Source organism: Phoenix dactylifera, chromosome 18 (genome assembly GCF_009389715.1).
Source record: "Phoenix dactylifera cultivar Barhee BC4 chromosome 18, palm_55x_up_171113_PBpolish2nd_filt_p, whole genome shotgun sequence".
Lineage (NCBI taxonomy): Eukaryota > Viridiplantae > Streptophyta > Magnoliopsida > Arecales > Arecaceae > Phoenix > Phoenix dactylifera.
Genome location: NC_052409.1, coordinates 868,866 through 887,885, shown reverse-complemented (window position 1 = coordinate 887,885; position 19,020 = coordinate 868,866). Strand labels below are relative to the sequence as shown.

Sequence of the window (19,020 nt, the reverse complement as noted above, 5' to 3'; positions counted from 1 at the left end):
TATAATCATTACGAAATCTTTTGAATCCGTACTCGATTTTCCATAGGGAAAAATCCAACAAAATGAGGAAAAATTATCAAGGGGGGAAAAACGGTAACCGGAAGCCTAAGATAACTCCAGGGTTTTCGGAAAAGAATCCTCAAAATCCAATTTTTCCCAGCAAGAAAAACAAAAACTTACTGATCAAATGTCCCCAAGCCCAATTGGCAAGAGAAACCATCAAATCCACGCAGAAGAACTTAAAAACGAGAGGAAAGAGTGATACCCAATCGGGAAACCTCGGAAATCGTTGTATTAGGAGCTCCGGAGAAATCAAGAGGCACGAAATCCCCTGGGTCTGGTGCGACGGAGAGCTGGATTTGACTGGGAATAAAAAGAAGGCAGAATTAAACATATAATAGCAAATCCAGTAGTCACCAGAAATAAAAGTCGGAACTTTTTGGTAGAAATCTGGATGAGATTTCTTGATGAAAGCATGATTTATCGAGTCAATATTTGGGCGCACTTCAGTCCGATCTGGAGTACAAGGCGGCACTCCCCCGCTACCTTGCAAAATAAAATCGAGATTTTATTGCTACCGAACCCTTTCTATGGACTATATGAACTTGCAGGACCACAGGGGAAGGACTATATGGACTTGCAGGACTACAGAGGAAGGACTCTATGGAATTCGCTGGATTGGCTCCGATTCGGGTCTCTATGGAATTCGCTGGATTGGCTCCGATTCTCTAATGCTTGAGTTAAAGATACCTTTTTGATGAGAGTTGAAAAAGAGGAAGAGAGAATAAGAATTTCGATAGCAAAAAAAAAAAAATAGTGTTACAAAAAAGATAGTTTACATATAATTTATTTTGTTTTTCTCGATTTACATATTACCATACCACCAGCAGCAGACAGGCTGTCACAATGGTGTGCGCATGAGCGAAAATTGATGCTGGGTTCTGCGGAGGATCCAATTGAAACAACAGAGCAGCAACATGCATGGACCTCGATCGAGAGGCAGTAAAGGAACCGCGCACACCGAGTAGACAATCCAAGGACGCCGGACGGGAGCAACGATGCAAATCAGTGACCCGAAAGTTGACGCCACGAAGATAACAGTGATGTCTTCAAAGAACGAGGCGATGGAGGGAAGTTTAGGATGGAACGTGATGGATGCTAGAGAAAAGGAGAAGAGGCCGAGCAAAGAGAAGGCAAACATGTCCATCGAGGTGAAGTTGGCGACGCTGGGCTTCGTCAAAGCTTGCCCATCTCTCATGGCGACGTGGGACGAGAAGAGTGTCAGCACCACGCCTAGAGCGAACATGGGCATGCCTTGGACCAAAGTGCGTAGAGCTGAGTGGTTGCTGGCCTCCCTACCATCTCCATTTCTATGTGGGCTCGTGCAGGAGAGTCGCGATTCCGCGCCCCGGCAGCTTCCCATCTCAGACATGAGGAGATGTGTTCGCCGGTGCACGGAGAAGGTATAGATAGGGAAGGACAGAGAAGCGCTGGCGGGGAGGAGATTAATTTATAGGGGTTGGTTGGTAGGGCGGAGAAACGCTGGATGGGAGGAAATTTTACTCCCACGACCTTCCTTGGACGGTGTCGTTTGCCGTCTGATAGGCTCCTGGGGGAAAGGAGGAAAGCAGCACGGCCGGCAAAGCGGCACCAACAGGTGAATCAAAGCTACAAGAAAGAGGGAAGACTTGGAGATTTGCGTGGGACCCGATAGCGAACTGGGGGCATATATCGGGATGAAGCCGCATGAGTTGTTCCTGCGGAACCTCTTTGAACGAGGTTGTCGTAGGTGCCACGGCCAATCCCAAGCAACCAAGTAATTAAGCTAAAGAAGGATGAAAGTGAGATTGTTATGTTTTTTTCTCTCTCTCTCTCTCTCTTATATAAATTTTGATTGGCGCATATATTCGTGCGATTAATTGTGAGCCATCCACAAACAATGATGCCACAGCTGTGGTGCCACAGCGACAATTCTTCTCACTATTCTTCGGCTGCTCTGTCAATTTGGCCAGTCTTGTGATGCTCCCAATCCAAAATAGTCTTCGACAAATTTTGGAAATTTTGCTCCCACGGCCTTCCTTGGACGGTCTCGTTTGCCGTCTGATGGGCTCCTGAGGGAAAGGAGGAAAGCAGCACGGCCGGCAAAGCGGCACCAACAGGCGAATCAAAGCTACAAGAAAGAGGGAAGACTTGGAGATTTGCGTGGGAACCGATAGCGAACTGGGGGCATATATCGGGATGAAGCCGCATGAGTTGTTCCTGCGGAACCTCTTTGAACGAGGTTGTCGTAGGTGCCACGGCCAATCCCAAGCAACTAACCAATTAAGCTAAAGAAGGATGAAAGTGAGATGGTTCTGTTTTTTTCTCTCTCTTATATAAATTTTGATGGGCGCATTTATTTGTGCGATTAGTACTCCCAGCTTCGCATTGTATGGATGAGATCAAAAATTTCTTAAACTAAAATGTTTACGGTTCTAGAAAGTCTTGACTTTAGGATTAAGAGCCATCCACCCAATCCAAAATGGTCTTCGACAATGTACACACGAGAAGATTGGTCCTACAAATATCAGAAACTTTCAACCTGCTAATAAATTTAATGTAAATATAATAATAATATATAATTTATAAATGAATAATAATAATTGCTAAAATAACTAAAATTTTTAAATAAAATATTTAACATATCCGTATAGATCATGAAGAGTTAGAAGCAAGATAATTTATGAGATTCTGTAAATTATATTCTAGTATCTTATTGGAGATTATTATGGTATTCTTTGTGCGATGGATGAAACGCACTTCGTGTAAGAAAATCGTTAGCTAAGGGTGAGGTCATTTTAATGGGCCCGAGCTAAAACAATATGAGGGCCCGAGCCGCCTGAGCATGTCACGTTCGATGAATTGAGTCAATTAACCGTCCAACGCATGGTGCCGCTTTGAGAAGTCAGGCAGTGGGGAGTGCCGTGTTGTAGCGAAAAAAGGAATAAAAAGAGCGCGGCGGAGGTGGGGGCCGCCTATATAGATGGAAGTTTCGCAGATCTTGCCAGCGTTTCGGAAAACAACAGCGTTTTTCAAGCTAGACACAGACCCTATAAAATCCCGTAATGCTCCATTTAAAATTATCAGATGCCTTCAAAGAACGAGTAGATCCATATCACCATTACCAAACAGTACTGCAGAATGATGGCAGCATAATCTTGCTATCTACACTTACGGATACGTAAATAGAAGATCTACATTCGTTTCTCTTCTCATGTTGCTATGCAGTGGCCATAGTTTAGTGGCTCTAAAAAGCATTTAAAAACAAACAAATAATAATAATAATAAAAAAAGCTGGTATGAGTGTCCTCCCAAAAACTGTCTCATCTATCTCTGTTGTAAAAGAAAATACAAAAATTAATAAATAAATTGCCCTTACATACACAAAGCTTCAGTGGTGGCTGGACAAGCATTTTGTACATGAGATAAATATTGCTACCAAACATGTGGCACGAATGCCTAGTAGTCCAGGTGAGGGTCTGACAGTTCAAGCTTTAAAAACTCCCCATAAGATCACATCCATATATAGTGCAATATATCATATGCCAATCTATTCATAGTTTTTCGAGCACAACCAATATATATTCAAGTCTCATTTATTTGCAAGAGTGCATTTTGGATCTAAATATAATCGGAGTTATACTCATGGTGACTTGGTCGAGTTGGAAAAGGCCTATGATTCAACCAACTGAAACATAGACTTAACTAATATTAAGAACTTTTCGTACCAATATAATATTCACAAGCGATAACGAAAGAGTGCGTACCAGCTCTTTTTAATAGAAAAAAAAATCAATGAGGATTTGGAGGAGGGAAGTTTGCTTCCACCATCCGGCCAGCAAGGGCGGTCCCTGTTATAGCATATGCCGTCGGAAATTCCGTACTCGACGATATGACATTCGGGGAGGAGATTGATCAAGGACACTATCAACCGGGAGGCCAAAGTCATTCAGCCCAAAATCAGTTGGAAGGACAAGGAGGCAACTAGCAACAACTCCAAAAATCTACAACCACAAGTCAAGAAGTTGTCCCGTGAAGAGGTGCAAGACTTTATCAAGAAAGGGTTATGCTTCAAATGTGAAGAAAGGTGGAACCATAAGCACAAATGCAAAGCGGGCCAAGCTTTCCTTATTGATGTTCTTGATGCAGAAATTGAAGATGATGAAGCCACCAATGCAAGTAACAATAAAGAAGTATAAGCACCAACAAAGGAGGACACTTCCGAGGCTGATAATGATGATGCCGAGCTTTCCCTTCATGCACTAACCGGAATCCCAAAATCTTGCACCATGAGGCTTCTAACGTGGATTGGAAGGAGTGAGGCTTTATTGCTTGTGGATAGTGGGTCGTCCCACAATTTCATCAACGCCAACATTGTGCCAAATTTGGTCTTCATCTAACCTCAATTCAGCCATTTGAAGCCAAAGTGGCAAGTGGAGAGAGGCTCAATTGTAATGAAGTCATCTATGATGCGAAGATGAACGTCCAAGGGGTACGTATCAAGGCCGATCTTCATGGTTTTCAATTAGTAGGACTATATGTAGTTCTTGGAAATGCTTGGCTCCAAAATGTTGGAAGGGTGATCGCCGATTTTGGGTCCATGACAATGGAATTCAAGGTCGGCGGTCAAAAGAAAAAATGGACAGCAATTGGAGGTCAAGAAGTGAAGCCTTGTGAGGCCTACACAATTGAAAAACTTTGTAAGGGTGGCGCCACTTGTGTTGCCATATTATTGGCCACCCAAGGCCAAACCGAAGAAGGCATTACCAAAGAAGAATTTGAAGGATTGCCTAAACAAGTTAGGCAATTGTTGGAAAAACATAAGAAGGTACTCAAAGTACCTAAGTCACTACCCCCACAAAGAATGTATGATCATCCCATCCGTCTCAAAGACGAAACCAAAGCCATTAATGTACCCCCATATAGATATGCTCACTTCCAAATGGGAAAAATTGAGAAACAAGTGGATGAAATGATGAAGCAAGGATTAATAAGATGGAGTTCTAGTCCTTTCTCATCACCGGTGCTCTTGGTTAGGAAAAAAGATGGCACATGGAGGTTTTGCACAGACTACAGGGCACTAAATGAAGCAACTATCAAAGATCGGATTGTGCAATGCTCTATCCACCTTCCAAGCCGTTATGAATGATATCTCCCGGCCCTACTTAAGAAGGTTTGTTATTGTCTTCTTTGATGACATTTTGATTTATTCTAAAACAATGGAGGAGCATGTGGAACATCTAGATTTGGTGCTGCATATTCTTGAAGAATATCAATTCTACATCAAAGCTTCAAAGTGTGCATTTGTACAACAAGAGTTAGAATATCTGGGACATATCATTTCAGAAGACGGAGTCAAAGTTGATCAAAGAAAGATTGAAGCCATGATTGATTGGCCACTATCCCAAAATGTGTCTGCCATGAGAGGATTTTTTGGATTAACGAGCTACTACCCTTTTTTTTCAGGCTTTATCCTTTGAGCCACCACATCACCAAAAAAAAGAGAAAAATTTATGAATATTTTAAAAATTAGATGTGTTTGATCATATATATTGCTTGACCACGCTTATTTTTCTTCTTGGATTTTCGAAAAGAAAAATAGAACAGAAACAATACCAAAACGCTCTTATATTTGACTGCAAAGGAATAGTTAATCGATAACATGATTAGCTAAATATCAACTAAATTCCATTTTTTGTTAAAAAAAGGGGAAAAAAAAGAAGATCAAGACATTATTAGTTTCACCTTCTGAAAAAAAGGTAAATTTTGAGAGCAAAAAATGAGAAACCTTATATCGGACTTAGACCTGAGCATGAACTGGGCCCGGATCGATATCGGGCCTATATTTCAGGGCCCGAGACCAGCCTAATAGCAAACGGTAGGGCTAAAGAATCGTTTTTATTTCCGCTCACCTCACGACTTAAAGGGTAATCATAAACTGCTAAAAATTTGTTAAAGAAAACAATACAGGAGGAGAATTGTCTTCCATCGCTCCTTTTTCCTTTCACTGCATTTTCTCTTTTTTTTCCCCAATTCTATCAATCCATGATCATCTCTTATATTGCGACAGTATTTCTTTCAATCATTTCTTTCCTGTACTGCAGGAAAGTAAACACGATGGTGTTTAAAAAAAAATGTTTCCAAGTGCCGCAGCATACCATACTAATCCCAGACTATCTAAAGATAACCGGAGGTAGTTCTCATTTGATACAACCAAATTTCAGCACAATATAGCTGCCGCCATCCCTGCAATCTAGTGGGATTTGCGAAATGGATGACAAATGTAATATTGAAAAAGTAAAGGATCTCCCTTTCAATGCTTTGGAGCAAATCCGACCTCCCATATACGTTATTGTTGGAAGCTTGCTTCAAATATCTTCAATCCAAGATTTCATTTATGACTTCTTTCCTAGAGCCAAGCTAACTCGCATAGCTCGGCCTTCTAGCTCCTGCAAATTGGTGAACAATTCACCATCAACTTAAGTTGCATTAGATCCGCCAAGCATTAAAGCACATACCAAAATAATCTTCTTTCAGATGTTCACTAGAATAAAGAACCCATTGATGTGTGAATATATCTATCTATCTTTGCTGCATACTGTGTACTCAAGCTCCATTAAGAAGAATTGTGCATTAAGAAGAAGAATAAAACACTTACTGCTCCATTGAGGTATTGGAGAGCAGCATCCATCTCTTCCTTGGTCGAGTAGCATACAAAGCCATAACCACGAGATCGGCCGGAGTCTCCATCATAAAGAACTCGAGCTCCGACCACATTACCATAGTCCTGAAACACTTGGGTCAAGCTTTCAGATGTAACCGACCAAGATAGATTACCCACGAAGAGCTTGTAGTCGGTTTCAGGGTACAAGGGCTCTTTGGGCTTGGGTTTGTCTGAAAAGTTTACCCTCAAGGTTCGCCCAGAATATTGCTGAAATAGGAATTTATTTTGCAAGACAGGACGGATTAGAAGAGCCAAGTGCATATCATTCATTGCAACACCAAAATACATCTGAGACTGCATCTAATTTTTCATGCAGTAAGCAATGCAAATGCAAGCATGCATGATATATTACATATATGATGCATCCGTCATTACATTCATCAACTAATGAAATCAATTTGTAATTGTTTTCTCATATGTATGTGTGTGTGTGAGAGTGAGTGAGTGAGAGAGAGAGAGTCCTTACACTTCCATCAAGATTCTGGATGACTGCTTCACAATCTTCAACAGAGCTCATAGTTACAAATGCAAATCCTCGACTCCTTCCAGTATCCCTGTCATAAAGTACCTGAAAACATGCTTAGATCAGTTAGTGCTAGAGATATTGAGGCTTATCGATAAATATTAGTTAAACAGGCTAATAAATCTCAATTTAATCAAACTAATAAATCTCACCCGGTGCAAACTAATAAATCTCCAATTTAGTCAGCTCATTTAAACAAGAAATAATCAAGGTCGACGCTTCACATAAAGATGCAGTCTACTTGTTATCCAAAACTAAGTTTTATGTTCATAGATTTCATTAACTATGCAATCGACTATTTGGAGCAATTACTGAACTCTCTCAGCAAAAAAGCAGGGCCAACCTCAACCATCTCCGGGTTTGCATACTGTTGGATGATCCCAGCCAATTGGGCACTGTCGCAATTATAAGGCAGGTTGCCAAAGTAGAGCTTGGTGTTTTGTGGGGCGGGAGTGGCAACTACGACCTCCTCTTCTTTCCCACCCTCCTCCATCGTCTCTTTCTCCTCCTCCGCCTCCTCCTCCTGGACCTCAGCAGTGGCCTCCTCCTGGGCCACTGCGGCCGAGATCCTCAGGAGCCGCCACTTCTGGGACGTCGCCACGGGTGTCGAGAAATGCTCTGCGAGAATCGTGATGGTCGGCATGCGCGATGGGCGAGCGCAGGTGAGTCGGAGGACGGCATCGGAGGAGACGAGCTTCGAGCTGAGCTGTGGGGTGGCGGCGGTGGAGAAATAGGAGCCGACGGCAGCAGTGGCTGCCATTTTGATTGGATTTGGGTAGACTGAGGTGATGATGGTGGTGGCAGCAGCAGCAGGTCTCTTAGCTGATGAGGTATGAAGGGAAAGGAAGGAAGGAGGTGGATGGATAGCGTGGGCGAGAAGGGGGGGATATTTAGGATGACGTGGAGAGCCTCTACTCCAATGGCGAGGGATGACGGAAAAAGGGAAGATAAGGTAACTTTTCCACCTAAGATATTCGGCGTGTATGCTGCCGTTTCTCTTGTGGATTATTTCTGGGGCAAAGCAAGCAAGAATATACTACGGTCATCTAAAAAACTCTTCCTATATTAGTGGATGCTAGCTACTGGAAATTTTCATTGTCGATATTTTGATTTAATATATTTTTTTGTCATGATTTCGATCCCTACCATAGATTTTTTTGTTGCAGGGAACCCTTTCTATGTCAATTTTGATGGTTGCGTCTTGCAGGGTGGCCAGAGAGGTGGTGCAGGCTTTATTATCAGGAGCCTGGACTTCAGAATGATTGCTACTGGGGTTACCAGCTGTTTGACACCTTCATGCCTGGGGTGGAGCTGAGAGCAACCTGGTCCGAGCTGAGTTATGTGCGACGTGCGTTGCAGGCCAGAGATATTTTTCTGAAGGATGACACGACGACGGTCATTGGTTGGGTTTTGCATGCATCAGATGGGGCCAGTGATCACCACCTACTACTGAGAGATAGGGTCATATTGTGTGATTGAATGGTTATCCAGATGAAGCATGTATTTAGGAAGGCAAATGGGGCTGCGCATTGAGTGGTTTCCTTTGTCGCCAACCATTCAGGAGATCACCTATGGGTGGAAGAGGCGGAGATACCTATTGCTCTCCATGATGTACTGTTTTTTGATTTCTGAGTTGTATCCATATATGTTATATATGATACGTCCGTTTCACCTAAAAAAAAGAAACCCTTTCTATGTCAGTGAATGATAGTTGCAATTTCTATTTTCTGAACTTTGAATGCATGATCCATGCACGAGTGCTAGTATTACCTGTATACATCATTGCGCATACGCCCTTTTTATCAGTAAAAGAAGAAAAAGTGTTTTATAATTTTGTACTAAATAAAAAAAAAAAGCGTTACCGTCCCAATTACTGAAGCTAACATGCAAAGTTGCACGTCCAATCGGAATATCAAACATGATGTCGATTTACCGGTTGATATATAAAATCTGAGGCTGAAACTTGAGCGTAACGAAGAGATTAAAAAATCCAGGCACGAAACAATTAACCTCGGCCTCCGCGTAACCTGAAACCAGGATCAGTGAGCAGGAGTGCATGGCCTCTCACCGTTCACTAAACAAGAAAGAAATAAAGAAAAAAAGAAAAAAGAAATGGCTTCTGACCTATTTTAGATCCAATCAACCATTAGAAGCTTGAATCAGCCTGAAATTCAAAACTCACTTTATTCCTTCCTCCTCCGGGTAGCCTCTAAACTCCTTAGAGAGTATTATGTTTCCTACCTTCTCGAAAGCTTGCCGAAAACCCATCTTTTGCCTTCTCGAGATGATTAGCGGGTCGGTTGATGATCGGCACTTGGAGGACGCTGTGAGACTTCTGCTGGAGATGCCTCTCCGTGACCGTTAGGACTCGTAAGGAATGGCTCTTTTGAGGTGGCTCATGCCATCTTCGAGAAATAGGGTCGTGGGCTACTTCGAGCGGGGTGATGCCGGTGCGGTAATTTCTTGGAAACAGATTAAACAGGTCTAAACAGATTGGGTTGGGCAGGTTAAACAGGTTGGATTGGGCATGTTAAACAGGTCTAAACAGGTTAAACGGATCGAGTTGGGCAAACAGGTTAAACAGGTCGGATCAGGTTGGGCAAACAGGTTACCTATTTATTAAACATGTTAAACGGGTCGGATTACCTGTGTATTAAATATGACAGATTCAGGTTGTAATTTCTGACCTATTTAATAAATAGGTCGGGTTCAGGTTTATGATTTTCTAACCCAACCTGCATGTGACCCGACCCGTTTATGACCTGACCTGACCCGATTGCCATCCCTAGAGAGAGTACTTACGGAGATGAAGCCTTAGAACTCTTGTGCTCATTCAATTTTGGCAGTGTCATGTAAGGCTGGTGGGAGAAGAAGAGATGCAGAAAGGAGATGGAAGAAGCGGCCATGATACTGCGGAGGAATGGGGAGTTGTGGGCGCATCGGCGGAGAGACGATGGTGTGTATATAAAAAATGGAAAATTAATTCCCCACCCTCTCTTTGACCCCAGTATAACAATAAGTCCATGTTGGCTAGTTTCATAACAACCCGTCCAGCACATTTTTAACTATTTTTCATGAGACAAAAATACCCCTCCCTCAAAAATACCCGGTTTCTTCTTTCCAAACCGAAACTCACCTTTTTCTTCCCCCATTACGCCTTCCTATCCCCCGTCGTGGCCGACAGCCGCTCCCCCGTCCACTGCCTCGGCGCCCTCCAGTCCGCCGTCGCACTCCTAATTTTTCACCTCCTCGCCGCCGCCATCCTCCTCCTCTCGCTCCCCCTCACTCCATACCTCCTCTTCCTCCTCGCTTCCCTCGTCTTTGCCCTCCTCTCCGCAGCCTCCGCCCACTCGACCGCCGGCTACCAGACATTCGACCTCCAGGCCAAGTCTGATTCTCTGTCCGCTGCCGTCTTCCTTGCCCTCGCCCTCCACCCGTGCTTCTTTCCCACCGTCGCTGCCCGCGAGAGGATCCGGATGAGAAAGGGTCTCGGCTGCGCTCCACTGGCCACGTCGCCGAGCCACCTTTATTATGTGACTAACTTTATTGCAAAAGTCAACCTCAGAAAATAAGCTCCAACGGCATCTCCAGTTCTCCTATATTGTCTGTCAGGCTTCATCAGAGGCTTATTATCCATCCCGCCATCTCAACATATATCTCCCAAAATAGAGGTCTAATTGCATTCAGTAACATATATCATATTCAGTAACATACAACAGATCGACCAAAAAAATAGTTTGGATAATCATTCTATAAAAATAAATCATTTAGTGAAGTTGTTAAAATAATAAATCATGTAATTGCTAATAATTTTATCATCTTGTAAATTTCAACATCTTCACTAATTGCTTTAAAGTGTACTTGTAATAATAATATTATTTGAAATGGAACCTGGTGATAATTTTCCAAAATCCAATTTATTAAAATTTCATGAACCTTTTCTGAATTTTTAGTGGAAGTTCAATTCCTTGGCACCAGACCTATGGTTTCCTCCATTGAAGCTTTTTCATTCTTGATCCCTCCATTTCTACACCTTAAAGTGCAGCAAGACAAAGTTCTCAACCAACCTCGGGATGCATCTTGGGGCATATGGTTTGCATGTAAAATACCATAAACTTGCAAATATATTGCTGCTGCTAATTAATGCTGCCCATATAATTCTAAACGCTGCCCTTATAATTATTCTCGCATCTTGATCGACATCACTTCTTAGCAAGCAAATTATGATTCATAAGAATGCTGCAATATGTAGACTTCTCAAAAAGAATACTGAAATATGTTGGTGAAACATAAAAATAGAAGACTAGATTCCAGTGAGTGTACTAGTTTCAGATCATGTTCTTCTATTTTAAGGGCGTGAGCTATTATAAAGGGGGCAATATCATATGCACACATCGGAACAAGATGTTGGGCTTCAAACAATTCCACTTGATCATTGTCGAAACCTCCAATACCGTCAGTACCTCCATTGATTAGCCCAAGCCCATCCAAATCCCAATATGGTTTGCCCGTAAACACGACCTGATTAGCCTTCATCCTGTGCAAGAACTCATAACCGGGATCTTTTGCTGTCAGCTAATCCTTTGTGATCCACACTCAAGCTCGCATCCACGACATGAAATCCTTCCAATTTCACCCGAGCTTAACCCGTAGCCCATCCAAATGTTGGACTAAACCCAACTAGGTCAAGTCCAACTCAAATAGACTAAATCGGAAGTCCAATTGAGTCGGTCATGATTAATGGCTCTTACTTTCAGCCTGAAAGAAGGACCTTTCACTCGATCTGGTTGACGCCAATTAAGACCCATAGTTTCCTTGAGACAATGTAGCTCGGTATTCTTGGGACCCATCTTCGATCCGCTTAAGAGGTTAATAAAAGGAACGATATAATAACAGATATTTATGCTGACTGTTATGGACGATGAGGCGCGTTTAGGTGTGTCATGACGTGGAGGTTGAGTTTGGTTCGAGATTAATCACACGGTATCGGGATCGAACGAAAGTGGAAAGAATCTATTTTGGGAAGGCAATCAATCACACGGGAAATTAATTCAAACTTGTTCCTTGTATGGTTAGTGCATGTTTTTTAATACCTTATTAGTTTGCGCAACGGATTTTCCTATTATGACATGATTTTGTGTTGGATCCTTTATCATCTCTAATTCGGAAATAATAAGCGTCCATTTTTAGTAATACGGTCATAATTAATCTCCTAGCTCCTACGTTAATTAATCTTCTCCTGGGACATACGTTCCATATTAGGGTTTCCTTAAAACTATACGTTCCACGGGGTTGTTGCTTTGAACTCCCCTTGCTTGATCTGAAAGAGAGACATCATGGCTTCTTCAAGCGGGATTGGTTCCCTGCAGTCGCCAACCGAGTGGAGTTGGTACGAGAACAAAATTTTCGAGCTTGCTCTCGTTGAATACCCAGAAGGAACGCCAAATCGATGGCCTCTGATCACCGCCAAGCTTCCGGGGAAGAGTCTAGGTCAAGTTTTATATCATTACCAGGTATTGATCGATGACTTGTACCTAATTGAATCCGGAAAAGTTGAGATACCGGATTATAGAGACGAGGAAGAAGGTGGCAATTCTGGCGATGGCCGTTGCATGACACCGAAGCAACACCCATCGGATGGCCCGAACATCGCTTCCGGGTCGCGACAACAGGGTCAGGAGAGGAAGAAGGGTAAACCATGGACCGAGGAGGAACACCGGTATATATTTTATTATTATTATTATTATTATTATTATTTTATCAAAGATTTTGCAATCCAATCAAGGCATGCAGCAGATTGGAGAGCATCGTGCAAATACATACAGCAAGTACTCGATCGGGAAGATACAAATTTCGGCAGGGATTTCTTCGAAAACATGATTTAATTTTACATTGTTGTTGCATGCATGCAGGTTATTTTTGCAAGGACTTGCAACTCACAGGAGAGGGGATTGGAAGGCCATATCTCGAAATTTCGTGGTAACGAGGACGCCAGCACAAGTGGCCAGTCATGCGCAGAAGTTCTTCCACCGCCAACAACAAAACCAGGAGCACCAGAGAAAGAGCATCCATGATATTACCCAGCCTTAGATTTTCTTCCATGACGCATCTCAGATAATTTTTCATATAATTAGCAGCTGTTTTCTTGTTTCTTCGGCAGATTAGTTTAGCTTCCGAACTTGGACCTCGAATTATATGGACAAAGCTTAGCTTAGTTATAAGATGTTGAAGTTAGACTCGAGTTCTTCTGATTCTCAATGCAAAAGATGCTTGTGATATTTGTTCCTTTAGCATACGTGTATCTACTTCTCCGTGCCAAATATATATGCTCTTAATTGTTTAAGAAATGCTTTCCTTCGTTCTTCTTCCGAACGGGACACGTTCGACACTCTGCATAAAACTGGAGTTGTTTTGGAGTTCATGCATGCATTACAAATTGGGGCTTGAGTGTTCTGCCATCAACCATAGGATCAGCACTTGCATGGAGCTTCCACAAGCAGCGCATGCAAGTCTTATATATCCACGTATGTCGAAGGTTGGCCATCAATGGATCATCAATCAAGTAATACGTCACCAATCATTAGGAGAAAACGGATGGATCGTCATGTTGCACTCGGTGATCCAAGAAATCATTTAATACACGACAACTTTCTATCTCCTATATGACATGATATCTTTAGGCATGTGATATGTTTTAGGGACTAATATTACTCTACATGGATTCAGAAGTGGATGTCATGTTGGGATAATTAATAGTCTAGTTAATGTAATAGAGAACTTTTGAACTTCTATATATCCACTATACGACATATACTTCAAGTCATGAGCCTATCTATCCCTTCATATCTAAATCAGTCGAGTAAACCATGCAGCTCAAGCTTACTGCTACCTGCGATTCAACATCCTCCCTAGATATCTGTACCTTTTACCTTTCGAACTAGTGCTTCAAATTCGGAAACTAGGTGATATTCTATTATATATGACCAATAGAGCTTTAATTTTTTTTCTCACTTCACCTGGTTCCATTATTCTTTTTGCCTCCTTTCTCTCTAAAATATATATATACTAATAGATGCCCTTCATGATCATTTTTCTGTTCGTAGAGCTACCATCTATATATGCTATGCAGCCCCTCAGTACATCTAGCCTTATACAAGCATTCTCCTAAAAAAAGACCAAAGGCGGAAAGATTGCAAGTTTACCATGTCTCAGGTCTACTAGATTGCAGCTGGATTAGCTTTTAGACAAGTGAACACCAGAACTTATTCGACACTATTGCTTTTATGGTTTTTTCTGGTCAGTAGTCTTTAAACTTTGTTGTAATGGTATGACCTTAATTTGATAACGTAGAACAATATTTATCAGATTGAAATGGTCTTGGCCAGATTGTGTATGGAATAGATATGTGACCATGAGAACCCTTTCCTAGTCATGACATCCAAAGCTTTGACATGTTGGTGTAACGCAATGGGATTAAATAGTGAAAATTTCTTGACACCAAAAATGGAGCTTGGTTCATGATTTTCTTTTCCTGTGCTTCAGATTAAACCATCTGACATTCTCTTTACTTCTCAATTATGTCAGATTATCATCATGATCTGTTAACTGAAAATTAACGCATCCAGGAGAATGGAGCTGCAAGAAGTGTGGTTTCCATGCTCAAGATTCTGACAAATTGAGGATTTGCTGCCGGAGAAGAACTTTTTTTTCTTCCTTTTATCAAAGTTCAATAAAAATATGAGAAATAGTGAGAAGAATCTAAGACCTTGCCCTAATTTATATCCTAATTAACACTACAAGAGAATATGTCTTTGCCAGCACAGGAAAGTGCCGCTGAAAGCAAGAAAAAAATGCCACTAATACTTTTAGTGGCAGTTTTATCAAATGTCGACTTAATGTCGCCAATAGTCGTGTCTCTAATTAATTAGAGATGCTTTCATATGTGCCACCAAAAATATATTTTAGCAGTATTTTTTTAATATTTTCTAGCATTTTAGAAATGCCAAAAATTTCTTTAGCGGCAAAAATAATGCCACACAAAGAAAAGATAAAAGAGAATATAACAAATAGTAACACTTCAAAATGTCGATGAAGGTTAACTAGAGGCATCCAAAAGTGTTGGTGAAATGTTATTAAGCAATGAAGTTTATATAGTTGCTGCTAACAATCTTGTTTTGCAACATTTTTTTTAATATTTACCAGTAATTTTGAAATGCCACCAATTTGCTTAGCGGTACTAAAATATCCCACACAAAGAAAGGTAAAAGAAAATATAATAAATAGCGGCGCTTCAAAATGCTTTTGAATATTAATTAGTGGCGCTGAAAAGTACAAGTAAAGACATCTAGCTTGCAATAGTTATCTCGGAAGATAAATTTACTGATGTTTTTAAATATCGGTGATACCTTTATAGTTTAATTTTTCAAATACTTTTTTGCAGTGTTTTGATATGCTAGTGATAATTATTTTTAACAATCTAGCACCTTCATTTTATTCAACCTATATAGAATCTATTGGAATATATGCTATATTCATTAAAATATTATGTAATGACACGTCGTGGAACAAGAATTATAAAATTGAAAGTCTAACTAAAACTATCCATATCAAATAATAATTATCTTAATGATACCTTTTGAAAACATCAATAGCATCCCACAATATGAAATTAAAAATGCAAATTGCATTCTTAAAGCAAAAGTGCAAATACTCCGTAAAAGTGACAAACCAAATGTAGTTATCACAATTCACTAGAAACTGTGCATAGAAATATACATGAAAAAGAAAAACTTTAGTCCAGAGCAATTCATCCGATGCTTAAGCGCCATCTACAAAACAAAAGTAAATAAAATATTTAGATTATAATCATATAAATTTGTATATAAAAATAATAAAATAATGGAGAAATTAATTCTCCACCCTCTCTTTGACTCGAGTATAACAATAAATCTCTGTTGACTAGTTTCATAACAACCCGTTCAGCATATTTTTAACTATTTTTTATGAGATGAAAATACCCCTCTCTCGTAAGTATCCGGTTTCTTCTTTCCAAACCGAAACTCACCTTCTTCTTCCCCCATTATGCCTTCCTATCCCCCGTCGCGGCCGACGGCCGCTACCCCGTCCATCGCCTCTGCGCTCTCCAGTCCGCTGCCGCACTCCTAATCTTTCTTTGCCTCAAATTTCTCCACTAATGGATTGAACTTAAATATTCGCAGATACTAACTCAGACTTTTAACATAAAACGTCTTTACCAATATAAATATTGCATATAAGTCTCTTGCATAAGTAATGTCCCTTTGAGCTAATTTCTGCATATTTTGCTGACATTAGTTCAATCCAAACATAGCTATTTTACAAATAACCCCCTTCAGGACATGGAAATTGCACGCATGTATCCAACTTTGTTCCAATACGCAAATTTCTAAAGGATCTTAATTATCATTATCCAAACCTGATCTGCTTATGAGAAAAAAATAGATGGAAATCTAAAGCAATTGTTATGCAACAAGTTTGCTGTGGGTCATATTCTTTGGTATACCATCACACAAAATGTATTTCCCAGACATTATGAGTTAAGACTGTTTGATCTAAAAGGGTCAGATTCCAGACACGCCTTCGTAGGTATCCCTGATCAAGTCATGAGTTACCCATTTTTAATCTTCTAACATAGATTCAAGATGGATGAAATCCTGTTTTAAATATGAAAATTTGCTCATATCCTACCCTTAAATAATTAAAAACCAAGGCATGATTTCCCTTCAAAATAACCGGATACAATGCCTTCTTTTACTGCTCAGTAATTTACTCAAGAAGAATATCAATTTCCCTATCTTTAAGTTTGAATTTGGAAGGAAATATCCAAGATGACAATTAATATATGTTAAAAATAATTTGATTATTTCATCAATTATGAATACAATAGAGTACAACCATGTTCAGGACGACATGATTATATAATAACTAAAACTCAGCATTATCTCTTAAGGATTTTTCAATCTACGGAAGTCATCCCCCAGTTGGCATAAGTAGGGCTCGTTTGGTTCGCGGGAAGCATTTTTTCTCCTAAAAATATGATTTCTGGGAAACAAATTTATAGGAAGAGAATGCCTAGGAAAGTACTTTTGGCATGTTTGTTTGACCAAGGAAAAGTGACAAATTTACAAAGTGCTTATGTTTGGTTGGCCATCCACTTTTCTATGAAAGTTATGTATAATTCATATTATGCCCTTAATAAAAATTAGGTCTTTAATACCTCTTTAATGCCTTTTTAATATTGAAGGCCTTTTTGGGAAAAAGTAAAAATGGAGTGATTCCCGCCTCATAGGAAAGTAACTTTCCTATGTTTCTCATGGGAAAGACTTTTCCATGAAATGTGTGAATCATATTCTCATGGGAATACAACTTTCTCATCTCTCTCCTTTAAAAACTCCAACCAAACAATGAGCATCTTATTACTTTTCCGTTGACCACACTTTCCCCCCTTCTTTTCCAGCGAACCAAACGAGCCCTACAGGATTTCTCTATGTTAGTAGAGAGCAAAAAAAAAAAAAAAAACCTAATGAACAGTGTTACAGTGCTGAATAGTATCATAAAGATTTTTAAACTACTAAACTATGGCGTGTGCAATGCACATGATCACCACTATGTTCGAGATTACGCTGTGAAAAGAAATCGAGAGTACGATCAGAAAAATTATATCATATGCTGCAGTGTGCATTCTGTGGCCATGCATGCCGGCAATTATAACCTTCCATTTTGTACTGATTGAAAAATAGAAGTTAAAAAAATAATGGTTATGATTAGTCGTGGCATGCATGATCATATGATGTATGTCATGTAGAATATAATTTCTCGTATTACAGGGCAGGAAAAAATGAACCGGTAACAAAATACTTAAAGTTAGTGTGATACATTAGAATAGATGATGAATGCCGGCTTGAAGAACAAGTGCTTTATGTGGGGTCAAAGATGCAGGTGACACTTGCCCCCAACTTTTCAGCTCGGTGGTTTTTTTTTTTTTTTTTTGGATATTTCATACAATGCGTGTACGAATACATCCAATAAAATCAAAAAACACAAGCTCGCGGAGTGCCTATGGCAGCTTCTCCTCTTCTGACTACAGGGTGTACCTTGAGTGATGGGCCGCATAAGCAACCACCCAGTCGGCCGCCCCATTGGCTTTTTTGAATATATGCTTGGTCTAGGAGGCCACTCCATTCCTTATCATCATTCCTATGTCCCGAATCAGGGAGTGGGCCTGATCTCCGTCGCCTGCACTCAAGTGGACTCCGCGATAAATCTCGGTGACTCCCTGTGCTCTTCAAACGTACGAGTGTTCTTTGCAAGCCAGATTTGATGCGCAGTGCAAGTCACTCTAATGGCCTTCTGGTATGTCCGCAAACTGGCCAACCACTATCATATCATCTGTAGAAACTGCAACCTCTCACTCTAAGCCTCCTGCGAAATCTCTTGTCTGCTACAATGCCGAGGGAGAGAGAAGAATGGCCGGTCGCTGGTAGCAGCGGCCCGACCCACCAGGAAAGGCAAGTCCACCGAGATCCTGCTCCCGCACCAAATTCCCAGTTGTATCCACGGACCAGCTCGTACCCACGGACGGTCCAGATTTTTTCTCGTTTTTGTTTTCCGCGTATCTCAGCGTCCCGACAAAAAGCCGACACTCCAGCCACGCCAGCCTTCCAAACTGGGTGACGCGTCGCGAATCGCGACAAGG

General features: G+C 40.8%; 2 protein-coding genes across 2 annotated transcripts; one reads left to right on the top strand and one right to left on the bottom strand.

Annotated features, from left to right (window-relative positions):
* Nucleotides 1–6,111: 6,111 nt before the first annotated feature.
* Nucleotides 6,112–8,143, bottom strand: LOC103706926 (31 kDa ribonucleoprotein, chloroplastic). The gene is made up of 4 exons (XM_008791202.4): nt 7,630–8,143; nt 7,230–7,331; nt 6,698–6,970; nt 6,112–6,488 (listed from the first exon to the last, which is right to left on the bottom strand). Exons 1-4 carry the CDS (start codon nt 8,044–8,046, stop codon nt 6,435–6,437), a joined length of 846 nt encoding a protein of 281 aa, XP_008789424.1. The 5' UTR covers nt 8,047–8,143; the 3' UTR covers nt 6,112–6,434.
* Nucleotides 8,144–12,481: 4,338 nt separating this feature from the next.
* LOC113462712 (transcription factor DIVARICATA-like) lies at nt 12,482–13,482 on the top strand. Its single transcript, XM_026804580.2, has 2 exons — nt 12,482–13,005; nt 13,199–13,482. Exons 1-2 carry the CDS (start codon nt 12,623–12,625, stop codon nt 13,374–13,376), a joined length of 561 nt encoding a protein of 186 aa, XP_026660381.2. The 5' UTR covers nt 12,482–12,622; the 3' UTR covers nt 13,377–13,482.
* The last annotated feature ends 5,538 nt before the right edge of the window (nt 13,483–19,020 follow it).

Coding starts and splice junctions, on each gene's coding strand:
- LOC103706926 (XM_008791202.4), bottom strand. CDS start 8,046: ATGGCAGCCACTGCTGCCGTCGGCTCCTATTTCTCCACCGCCGCCACC. Junction 6,971..7,229: donor TCCAGAATCTTGATGGAAGT/GTAAGGACTCTC, acceptor TTCCTATTTCAG/CAATATTCTGGGCGAACCTT. Junction 6,489..6,697: donor TCCAATACCTCAATGGAGCA/GTAAGTGTTTTA, acceptor ACCAATTTGCAG/GAGCTAGAAGGCCGAGCTAT.
- LOC113462712 (XM_026804580.2), top strand. CDS start 12,623: ATGGCTTCTTCAAGCGGGATTGGTTCCCTGCAGTCGCCAACCGAGTGG. Junction 13,006..13,198: donor TGGACCGAGGAGGAACACCG/GTATATATTTTA, acceptor GCATGCATGCAG/GTTATTTTTGCAAGGACTTG.